The 12,533-nt window shown below is 29.7% G+C and overlaps 2 protein-coding genes across 5 annotated transcripts in view; one reads left to right on the top strand and one right to left on the bottom strand.

Annotated features, from left to right (window-relative positions):
- Atg8a (GABA type A receptor-associated protein autophagy-related 8a) lies at positions 1-7,506 on the top strand. The gene is made up of 3 exons (XM_071187175.2): positions 1-498; positions 4,298-4,495; positions 7,182-7,506. The coding sequence occupies exons 1-3, from the start codon at positions 397-399 to the stop codon at positions 7,245-7,247; spliced, it is 366 nt and encodes a 121-aa protein (XP_071043276.1). The 5' UTR covers positions 1-396; the 3' UTR covers positions 7,248-7,506.
- A 608-nt stretch (positions 7,507-8,114) lies between these two features.
- LOC107444312 (Wilms tumor protein 1-interacting protein) overlaps positions 8,115-12,533 on the bottom strand; it is a 48,843-nt gene continuing 44,424 nt past the window's right edge. For 2 of the 4 annotated variants that reach the window (XM_043050984.3, XM_071187177.2), the window contains exons 7-8: positions 10,573-10,693; positions 8,115-9,380 (exon numbers count right to left, since the gene is read on the bottom strand). In XM_043050984.3, the coding sequence (XP_042906918.2) occupies positions 9,249-9,380; positions 10,573-10,693 (253 nt within the window). In that variant the 3' untranslated portion in view covers positions 8,115-9,248. Of the gene's footprint in view, positions 9,381-9,514; positions 9,671-10,572; positions 10,694-12,533 lie in introns of those variants that run through there. The other 2 variants (XM_043050982.3, XM_043050983.3) reach the window with 1 other exon arrangement.

Below are 12,533 nucleotides of genomic sequence, written 5' to 3'. Positions count from 1 at the left end.
AGTGACATCAATCACATGAACGTGACAGCTCGTGACGTAATTTGATGTGCAATCAGGTTTTGTATGTTTACGCGCCTTGACGCAATAGAATTTCACGTTCATGATATTAAATTGTAACTACATATATTTAAAAATTGAGTGCTATTTTAGGTTTTATTCATAATTTTTAGATCCTACTTGATTAAATTATAGATTTGTTCTCGATTTTATTTGGAACTAATTTTTCCCTTTTCCTCTTACGCATTGGCTGCTTTAGTGAACTGATCCGTTTGTTGTTTACTAATTTTTACAAGTGTCATTGCATTTGTCTTTTTCGAGATATTTTAAAATTTAGAACGTGAATCTTCTTCTAGGTTATACATTTGTTTATTAAATTGTTATTAAAAATTTTAGTTTATGGTAACCACGATGAAATTCTTATATAAAGAAGAGCATCCATTTGAAAAGAGACGAGCTGAAGGTGAAAAAATCCGAAGGAAGTACCCTGATCGAGTGCCTGTAAGTTTCATTAATTAAATCAATCGTTATTAAATATATTAATTTAAGATTGCATTTCAAACAATAAGTCATGTTTTAATGGGAAAGTGTGTTTTCAGTTTAATCCATTAACTCTTCCGTAGAGGTATTCAAAATGTTATGCAATCAAGGGCTATTGTTTCCTCTTAAATATTGAAGAAATCAAAATGTGTTTACGAATAAAAAACACTTTTATAAGTCCAGTAAAACGCTTTAATAAGTGAAATTAAGAAAACTGATTGCATTGTTAATGTTTATTGAAAAATGAATTGTATTTTTTAAAGGCGTCATCTTTTTCAAATTCTTGTTTTTACCTGCCTGCATTTAATTTTTCAAGCTGGCGCAATCGCTTTGGATGATCAGGAGATTTATTTTAAGATAACCTTGTGTTTGTTTTACCATGAATTTGTTCAAATACATTTTAACTGTTACTTAATCTATGAGTTGATAAATTGTGTAGGTGGTGTATACCATATTTAATGACATGACTATCAAAACAAAATCTTTTAATTTCTTAGTCTTTTGCAGTTAGTTGGTGTCAGTTAATAATTATTGATTCCTTGTTGTAAAGTAATAATATAAATTTATCTTATAAATTCAGACTTTGTTCAAGGAATTACTAATATTTGTGAAATTAAAAATATGTTGTGGATAAATAATAAAATTATTGCATATTTTTTTTTTCTTTAATTAAATTATAGCAGATTTCTAACTTTTCCCCATTTATATTAAATAATTTTTATTATCTGTAATATATTTTACTCATATATTACATTTATTCCTTGATTTAATTTTTTAAGCAAATTTCTGTTGTTCTTGCAGCATTTTAATTTGTTGCTTGCATATCTATATTTTTTGTCTGCAATAATTCTTTTAGATTTCTAATTATTATTTAAATATGGAGAAGGGGGGCAAATTAATTGCTGGGAGTGTTGGTTATGTATTTAAGTTTATTATTGTTAAACAATCAAGTATAAGGTTTTTAATCTAATTAAAAAGCTTGTAAATGTAACATAAACTTGTATATCAATCATATTTTTCAAGTTTATTGAGTAGAAATCTTTTGTATAACTGAAAGTGAAACTGAATTGTAAAATTGAAGGAAAAATTAATAATTCCATTCAACAGAGTTTTTTTTTTTTTTTTTTTTTTTAAATATTTGATATGTAATATTCACAAGTATGCACATCTCTGCCTAAATAATAATAATAATAATCTAATTAATAATAATAAAAAAAGAAAGTATGCCTTGTAAAAAGTTGAAAATTAAGAGATGCAAAATCACTCATTTCTGAAGAATAACCTACATAATGTTCTAAATCCATATTTTAAATTCATTTTGGTATAACACCAACTAAATAACCAATTATTACTTTCGTTTACAAATGATAGTGAAAATTAGTAATTAAGTTTATAATTTCTGAATTTCCACTTACATGGTTTTTTAAATGTTTTGCTACTAAATTTATGATAAAAATTTTATAATTTGCTACTCAGTATTCTTAATCTCTTTTTAAATGCATAAAATATTTTAATTTCAATTAGTAAATTTGTTTAAAAATTATTTTTTATTCTTTTTAAACCCAATTTGTATCTGGTACAAATTTAATTTATTTATAAAAATTACCAGAGTAAGCTAAATTTCTTACTGTCCTTGGTGGTCTAATAATTGCTATCTTTGGCTGTATCCGTGAGGCTGTGCACTTATTTTTTTATTGCTCACCATTGATGCTTTATTTTTATTTCTTATCTGTAAAATTATGTAATAATTTGTGAAATCACTATATCCTAAAGACTGATTTCCTGTGTCTTACGGTATAAGTTCTTGGTGTTTTAGCACTATCAAAAAGAGAGATTTTTTAAGGTTGTTGCCATCTTTTCTGTTACCAAGTACGCTTGTTTTGAAAACATAATATGTGAATAATCAAAATGCCTAATGTGAGCTTTATAATCAGGGACCTAGAACTCTTAAATTTTCCTATGCTATAGGGTTCCTGCAATTTCAATGAATCCTATAGACATTCAAGGGGCTTGCCATATTGTAAGGGCATTGCTTGTTGGTGAAGCTGCTATGTGCATTAAAATACATTAATCAGTATTTAAGATCAAATATGAAATAGGATTTATTAGATTCGATTGTTTTCTTAAGAATGATCAAATAACTCAACCATCAATCGAAGTAAATTTGTAATTTCTTTGAAAGTTGATGATAGTTATTAATTTTTTTATTATTTTTTTTTATTGTAAAAATTTTTAATTAAAATCTGATGCTCAAAGTGGCAAAATTTCAAGAACTTTAATGAAGCTTGAGCTTCTTATTATCAGAGAAAGAACATCAATCCGGAGCCTGCTTAGCAAAATTATCTTTGTATTTAAAACAAATGTGTATTCATAAAAATAATACATAACTTGACAGAGTTGTTTTTTGTAGTAAAAAAGAAGTAAATTAAAAAATCTTAAATATTTAGAAAGACTAAAAAGTATTAAGTAGTATTATATATACACTGCTCAAAAAAATTAGGGGAGCACACGGTTCCCCTAATTTTTTTGAGCAGTGTAGTATTTCTGTTATATTATAGAAACTAAGGGTCTGTAGGACCCATGACTTCTGTTTTTAAAGATGGATTCTTGTTTACTATATCAATTTGCTTATCTTTTTAATCTATCAATATTTACTTTCATAATTATTCTATCAATTGATAAACAAAAGAATTTAAAAACAAGAAGAGATATATATGAACAATCAAGATTTTTTATTGGAACTGATAAAAAAAAAACTCTGTCATTGATGTGGGTGTTTAATCAGTCCTAATTAAAATCATCACCAAGCCGAATATTCAGCAAAAAGGCCGTATATTGAATATTTGCGAAATATTAGTTAGATCCTTGCTAAGAGCAAGATGTTATCCTGTAATTATAAATCTTTTTTTTTTTTTTTTTGAAATATTACTTTATTATTTAAGTCAGGGTTGGAGTTTTTGCCGGCAAAAAGGGGTTTTTGCCAGGACAGTGGCAAAAACCTGGTAAAAACCGGCAAAAACTGGTAAAAACCGGCAAAAACCAAATTATCTAAATTGCTGATTAAATATTACAAAATACTTGAAACAAATTTAAATCAATCATAAGGAATAATAATTTTGATACATTACAAAATTATTTTTTACGTATTAATAATGAATATAAGGGTAATAATTTTTAAAAGATTGAAAGTTTTTGACTTCTTTTCATTTTAGAATCCTTAAGTAAATGTTTTTTTACAAATAAACATTATTTGTATGATATTATTATTATTATAAAAAAATATTATTTGTACAATCATTAACTACACATGTTGATCGATATTTTATGCTTTAAATTATAGTTATATTAGTTTAAAATAAGTTCATTTCACTGGAAAAAAGAGAATAATCACAAATTTTCCAATCAATGTTATAACCTACTAAAATGATATATTATTACATTATGATTTAATTATAGAATAATAATTTCGTTATTTTTTTTGTAATTATTTATATTTATAGTATATATTACAATTTTAGGAATAATTTTGTATCAAAAATGTGTTTTTGTCCTCTCATCTTGGAAAATATAGGATTTTGCCACTTTTTGCCAATTTGCTTGGCAAAAACCTGTTGTTGCCAGGACGGTTTTTACCGGTATTTACCATGGTTTTTTCCACCTGCAGCAAAATCTTGCCAACCCTGATTTAAGTGTTTATTTTGTATTGATAGTCTTCACAACTAAGCAAGTTAAAGTTATATTTCTTAAATGATTCTTTTAGGTGATTGTTGAGAAAGCTCCAAGAGCTCGTATTGGAGATTTGGATAAAAAGAAATACCTTGTTCCTTCTGATCTGACAGTGGGCCAGTTCTATTTCCTTATCAGGAAAAGGATTCACTTAAGGCCTGAAGATGCCCTATTCTTCTTTGTGAACAATGTCATTCCACCTACTAGTGCTACAATGGGTGCACTGTACCAGGTACATTTTTTTAATTATTTATTTCTAAATTACGTATCTAAATTTTGTTGCTGAGTTTTTGATGTAAAAAACTGTTGAAATCTGTCAAAAGTCTGGGATAAGTTTATTTTTTTTACATTATTGGACACTAAATCATGCACTATACTTACATTATATACTACAATAATTATGATTTATATTATAGATATCATATAAATAATGTAGCCAAAATTAATAAAACTAATTGGTTTCTCTGATGGTAATCTTAATACATTAATACTCATTACTGTTTTAGTTTATATTACTGATAATAACTATGAGCTGTTAACAATTATAAATCTAAGTATTGATTTTAAATCTTTTATGTTACAATTTAGGGAGATTTTTTAGATTAATATAATTAAAGTGTTTGGCAGTAATTTTCTGATCTCAGCATTAATTTCATTTATTGATTTTCAATATTTGTTGTTATTAAATATATTCAGCAAAGCAGAATAGGTCTGACTGTCTAACAAGGCTTTGGAGGATATTTAGGTAGCCATGGAGAAATTTTTTATAGCTAAAAAGTTCCTACATAATTTTTAATTAAATAATTTTTTATAAACAATGGGTTTACTGGATAATACATGATATTAAAATTGAATTAATTATAATATTAGTAGTACTTTATCCCACTAGAGCGGCATAATGAGATATAGTGGATGGTCTTGGAAACATCCTTTGGGATGATTCACAGACATGCCATCTCGGTTTTGATCTACTGCGGAGGGGATGACTTCCCTGTTTTGGCAGCCTGAGGATTTACTATATTATGATTAAATGTTAGGTTTCTGAATAATTCTTGTTGTATACTTGTACATTAGACCAGAATAATCATTTTCATATTAGTTATATAATTTAAATATGAATCATGTAATTTTGTCAATTTTTCTAAATATGCTGCTACATATTTTTGTAGCACTGTCAAACTTTCTAGAATTTATTTTGTTAATATAATTTATAAAACCTTTCTATTGATTGGCATGCTATCATTTGCTAAGGCTTAGGAAATGTCGCATTTGTACTAAAACTATTTACTTATGTTTTCACATTAAAAATATTTTAAATAAGTTTCAAAAAGTTCTATTAAGTTCACTCATTTAATAATTTATTTTCTTGTTTGACTTGTGGAGTAGTTTCAATTTGAAAACAAAATCTAAAAATATTAAATTGGAACAGGGACAGATTGCAAAAATTATGTTTTGATGTTTATCTTCTGGTTTATTTTTAATTAGAACTTTTTTTATATTTAAATTTTTTTCTTTATTAAACATTGCACTTACTCTCATTTCAGTTTTATTTAAATATCTGTTATATAACTTTTTTATCCATTTTTTTAAAAAAGAAATTATATCCTTTAGTAGAATTTGTTTGGGTTATAAATTTTTGACCTAGTAGTTTAATCTACTTAATAACAATTGTTTTAAAACATCAATTACAGGGCTTGAAGTTATCCATCTTGATATTCCTTATTTTCTTGAATTTAAAATATTTTGTTCCATCCTGATTTTTAGCTTTTTGTCCTGATATTCCTGATTTTTGTGTTCATGACATCACATTAACAAGCAAACCTAAAGCCTTGCCTTGAAACTCTTTGCGTCTGAATTAAATATTGTTGCATATTGAAAAGCAAGCTATTTTGTTTCTTAAGTGATAAAAGTTTAATTTATCATCTTTTATATTTACTTGAAAATTTGACTCTCCCCATTTCATATAAAAAAATTCAGTCTTCAAGAATTTTGGCAACTTTTATATGTGTTATAGGTCAAAGTTAGATAGTTATCATTTACCTGTACACTATATATTCAACAAATCAAATAAATGGATTCCTAAATGTATAAAAAAAAATATTATTTAATGTTAAAAGTTGGATTTTATTTTTGTCACTGTACACTATACACCGAAGAGCCATTATATTATGACCACCCTCCATCTATAACAATGGGCTCGCCCAGGTTTTCATGGTTTCTCGCCCAGGAACTATGTTTTCATGGGGCACATTAGGACCCATAAACCTCATAGAACTATCCCTGACGTCTGTAAGCTACTTGAACATAGTTACAGACCAAGTTCACCCATTCATGGCAACAGTTTTTCCTGCGGGGGATGGTGTTTACCAACAGGATAATGCACCATGTCATAAGGGTCGAATTGTCGAGGAACATTCCAGTGACTTTCAAGTCATGTCTTGGCCCCCAAATTCACTTGACCTTAATCCAATAGAGCATTTGTGGTCCTACTTGGAGAACCAAATTCGTGCTGCCACGCTACCCCCTCACAATGTCAGGAAATTACAGGACCAGTTGGTGAGCGCTTGGTACCAGATACCTCAGACTACATATCAGCACCTTGTGGTATGAATGCCACAGGGGGTGCTAGCAGTTTTGAGGGCTAAAGGTGGTCCTTCATGTTATTAGCAGGGTGGTCATAATGTAATGGCTCTTCGGTGTATATTCAACCTGTACTCTGTATATTCAACAAATCAAAAAGTGCATTCCTAACTGTATTTTACAAAATTTTTCTAACTATATAGTTAAGGCAAATGTTAAAAAAACATTATTTAAAGTTGTTATAAGTTGGATTTAATTTTTGTTTATTGGATTTGTTTTCAAATTAAATTATGCCATTGTTGCAATAAATAAACAATGTTGCTTTTTTTCCTCTGCAGGAGCACCATGAAGAGGATTCATTTTTGTACATAGCCTATAGTGATGAGAGCGTCTATGGAGCATGAATAATATGCATCGTGGAGTGAAAACTTCTCTTATTTATGTGAATCCTTTACTCTTCCTTTTATTGTGTATCTTCTCCTTTTTATTGTAAAAGTTTTCATTTTAAGTAACTTCTTGACAACAATGCATCTAAGAAGCATTACGTTTTATTTTAATGGTTTGTCAGCTCTGAAAATTATACACACCTGCTTCTTCATTATTACTTTTTTGATTTTGTCATTTTCTGTTATGATAAATAAATAAATGTTTTAAATTAGTAGAGATTGATAGTTTTTTTTTAATACTATTTTATAGAACTACACTTTAGGTGGAGATTTTTAGATAGAACCTGAGAAATTATTTTTCTCCTCTCTGGTGTCTGAGAAGCCTTTTGTAATCATTCTTGTCACTATAATGTTTTAATATATTTAAAATTAAAAATCAAAGAATTTTAAAAAAAAATTAAAAACTGCCAATTAGCTTATATTCTAGTCTCTCCAGATCAACAAAATTTTTGTTGTTTTACTTCGTAATATTTTTTACAAAAAAAAAAGCTGCAAAGTTATATTTATTAAACAAGTTGATAGTTTCAAAAAACAATTTGGTTTGATAATAACAAAAAAAAAAAAAAACTTAATACACATAAAATGTGAAAGAACCCATAGAGATAAAAATGGCCCTATGTGAAAAAAAAGCACTCACTGGGTTTTTCTTGACTGGACCCACCTCTGTTGAGCGACTTATTGTGTGATTTTTTTTTTTTTTTGTCTAATGAAAAAGCACAAAACTGTTTAAGAACAACTATCTTAAACATTGAAAATATTGAAATCCAGACCCACTATGTTATGCATATATAAAAAAAAAAATTCGATGAAGAAATTCAGAAGAAGTTTAATTTCAACAAATTTATTATTAAAAACAAGATTAAGAATAAATTTTTCAAGTTGTTTTCCTTTTACAAGATAAATAACAAAAAAGTATTCACATTGTGTTACAACATATCTCTTTATAAGAGAGTATCACATAAATGATAAACTAAAGCAAGTTTAGTAAAGTTAAAAAAAATATTTAAACATGAATGTGCTTGCATGTAGTTATACAAAAAATATATATATATATATACCAAATATTTTATGCATTTTTTTTTGTTTACCTCTGAGTTAAAATTTCTAACTTTTTAAAAGTAGGTTTTAAAATAAATTTAAAATTTCAAGTGACGTCGAGTATTATTTTTTTTATCCTTAATCGTAAAAGTAAGAAAATCTGTGAAATAAAATGAAACCAATTTCACTTTGAAAAATAGCCCAATGTTAAATAAGGAAAAAAAAATATATTTTTAGTTACATGTTTAACGAATTTATACAGGCCTTTTGTAACAAAAACTTCAATATATATTTTTAGAATCTATATTAAAAAAAATTAGCACATTGCAGGTATTAAATTGATATTTAAGCGAATAAGAAACAAAACTGCTATTGATATGCAACAAATTACTTTTGAGGGAGGGGGGACTGAAAAACATATAAAGCAGTTTGATTCTCTGATGCAACTTAGAGATGTTACTATTAATTGCCTTGCAATTTTTGTTTCCTTTGGTAATAAACCAGATTTTAATTTTTTTAGTCTTGAGACTTTCTCTCTAGTGATTCTCTAGATTCGGTTCGAGCTCTTATGACCTAATGTGTGTTTTTTACTTCTTTTTTTTTTTTTTTTTTTTAAAAAAAAGCTCTATAAATCTTAAAAGCTAAAATTCGAAATTCTTTATAGCTGTTTAAAGCTTCAAATTGTAAAGTTAAAGAATTAAGTTTTTAGTGCCACGGTTTGATGTTAAATAAATAACTTATCACTTAATTCTTATTATGATTAGCCTTATGCCATGCGAGTATCTCTCTAAGGTGTAATATGAAGATAATAATATTCAAATATGGGACAATTATGACCTAAGAATAACTTGGCTAATTAAATAATTCCAAAACTAAAAAAGAAAAAGATCTATTTCTGAAGATAGTTGTTTATTTTCTGTTCTACTTGGCTTTTCCTGTCATCTTGGCAACATTGGGAGCTCTTCTTTTGTGGCAGTCGAAACAAAAAAGCCGGTCATTCAGAGGATAACAACCTCGACCATTGCTATTGGACGAGAGAGGAAGCCCACAATCCTGAAAAAGAAAGAAGAAAACTTTGTACCATCAATGGACAACTAATTAAATATTCATATTGTGACGTAGCTAAGTTAACTGTTACTACCATCAATTAACAACTGTTTAAATATTTGTATTCTGAGGTAGCTAAATAATAATAACCTAGCTTAAAGCCAAAACGTAAATATTTTTCTCATAAATCCCCAATATTTGCTTTTTCTCATCCAATAGCAATGGTCTAGGTTGTTATCATTCAGAGGATAACAACCTCGACCATTGCTATTTGACGAGAGAGGAAGCCCACAATCCTGAACTTCCCATGCTCCATCCCATTTGTACCATCAATGGACAACTAGTTCAATATTCATATTGTGACGTAGCTAAGTTACCTATGTTAACCGAGCTTAAAGCCAAAACGTAAATATTTTTCTCATAAAGCCTCATCTTTGCAATCAATGGATGGTGTTTTCAGTAGAAATGTAAACAATAACAATCTCGAGCTGTATGCCTGCTCTAATTCCGGTTAGAAAGTTTGCAGCTGCTTACTACAGTTTATTCTGCGAGGCGACATTTTCAAACGGATAATTTTGTTTTCAATGAAAGAAGTAAATTAGATAATTTCTGAGCTCAAATCTGCCGTATTTCATAAGATATTAATGTTATTATGTAATTCTGGTGAGTTTGAAGTGAAAATTTGTTTTAGTTATTTAGAGATATATTGTTAAAAAAATTGACATGTTTGCTAGATTTTGAATAACTCGCTTTTTTGGCAGTCTTGATATGACCTCTTTCCATAAGTTTATTACTGTTTGTTCTTGTTGCAAGCTGTGCACCATCCTACGTTAGTGTTAACACTTTAAGCATTGTAAACACAAGTATTGTTAGCATTTTAAACACAAGTAATAAGTAATCAAATACATTGTTTGCAAGAATCTAAAAACACAATGATGCCAAATGGCTTTAAAATACAACGGAAACAGTAACCCGGAAATTTAGGCGGTACCGAGCTTGCAGCTTTCCCTAGTGTATAAAACACCATCCATGGTCAAGGTTGTTATCATTCAGAGGATAACAACCTCAAACATTGCTATTGAACGAAAAACGAAGTCCACTATCCTGAAGAAGGAAGAACACCATATTTCTGACCACATCATTAATTTTATCAATAAATATATATATATATGTATATAAATTATAGACTTGTCCTTACTTCACATCGGTAACATGTAGTGTGATAACTGTTTCCCATTGCCAGAACTCTGGTGACTTCATTTGAATAAGAAGGCGGTGCAATTGGCTTCTTACATCTGGCGCACTGAGGAGCCACTTTTCTGAAGAAGAAAAAAATGTAATTTAAATTAGCGATTATTATCAATTTATGTGTTTTGATGACTCAGAAGCATCTGATGCCCAGGATCTTTCTGAGAAAGATAAAAAAAAAAAACCCGTCAAGGATAAAGTGTCCAGGGTTTAAAGCCCAGCGAAAATTGCTGATACATATTCTTTTCCCCCCAGTTCGCGTTGCCCATATTGATGGCGTAAAAAATTTCTGTAGCACAGAACGCCTAGCTACTAGGCTTTCTGTGGAAGATTTCCCCGCCCATGTAAAACAAATGTGTTTTAGATTAATCAAAAGGTTTCCATTATGTTAAGAGGATGTTTATCTAATGCTTGGGTACAGGAGTTCCCTTGTTTTATTGGGTTGCATTAAGTTAAACTATGCAGTTCCGTTAGCCGAGTATCCGATATGACTCAACTTTTCTAAGAGGGTTTGCTGTTGTTTTATACCACTTGTCTGACAAGCCTATTTTAAAGTAGAGGGGGGGGGGTTCTTGTTTTTTTTCATTGGCGCCCTCTATGGCAAAATTCGAATTCCGCGACAAACATACGTCACAGCCCGTTTTACATGGAGGACACATTCACACGCTATCCAATCATTCGTAGATCGTAATTTTAACCTAAGCTCGAGCACTGTCAAACTCCGACCCAGTACCCCATATATATTAATTTGTTATGGAAACTTGGAGGACTTTGTGACACCGACAGATTTAACATGCATCAGTCACAATTTTGCACACGGTGAGTTTTCGGCCGGTGCTTATGGTCTCACGACCACTGGGATATGGGCTCAACGCCCTACCAAAAAGGTTATCCTGTCCCTCAAAGAGAGTTTTAAATAAATAAATCCACAACAGATCAATGTGTCGTATTGATTATGTATTGTGTTGTGATGACTCAGTGGTTAAGGCGCTGAACAGTCATTGTGAAGAACTGGGTCCCGATCCCCAATGGTCGATCCCTCGCTTGAAGCTTACTTAGGTTCAAAGTGACGGGTGCGAGCTTGTATTGATAGTGAAGGTGGCCTGAGCGGAAAACTTGCCACAGTTATGATGTTAATTACGAAATTGTAGAAGTCTATGACCCTCTTGGCCACGACGTGCTGCTGCAGGAATGGTTTTTTTTAAATATTTTATTTTTAAAACATATTCATTTATATATGGGTAGTAATTTATGTTCGTCGAAAAGTGGGACTGAAACCTTTAGAAATTTTAGTATTACAAACTCTGTTCAAGAAAACACCGTCTTTGTTCTGGCACAAGTAATTTTCCAAAATTTGTGTATTTGAGTTACCAGCTGTAGCCATTCACATGTGTGTTTAAGGACGTTCTGAAGCTCGGGAAGGACGATCAAAAGCTTGCAAAATCTTTATTTCCTTTACTCTGAAATTTTACAAGGTTGCCACGACGGGGAAGAAACAAAACTATGTAGCTATAAGTTTTATTGAAAGCTGCTGAAAAATGTCAGCTAGTTAGGCGCTTGTCACATGTAAACACGTTGGAATAAATCTCTATTGTAGTGCGTATGATGCGTACACTCGTCGTCTAAAATAAAAATTTACCATTATATTAAAAACTCAAAATTTCAATAAAATACAATGGGAATATTATTTGGTGGTATGTTTTCTTTATATTGGCTATAGAACTGCTTAATATTTAATATTACGGGGCAGCGGGAGGACCTTTGGCCCGAAACCAATTATATACGTAAGCCACGAGTTGGACGGCGTGTGTTGATTTGCGGAGAAATTGCGTAAACAATAAACAGGGCCAATACTGCCCTTCTGATCATAGAACTGAGGAATAGTTATAGATATTCTTGTATATTAGCAGT

This window comes from Parasteatoda tepidariorum, chromosome 9 (assembly GCF_982258835.1).
Source record: "Parasteatoda tepidariorum strain Cologne lab strain chromosome 9, Ptep-v5.0, whole genome shotgun sequence".
Lineage (NCBI taxonomy): Eukaryota > Metazoa > Arthropoda > Arachnida > Araneae > Theridiidae > Parasteatoda > Parasteatoda tepidariorum.
The sequence above is the reverse complement of the archived record's forward strand: the minus strand, read 5'-3'. Positions and strand labels throughout refer to the sequence as shown.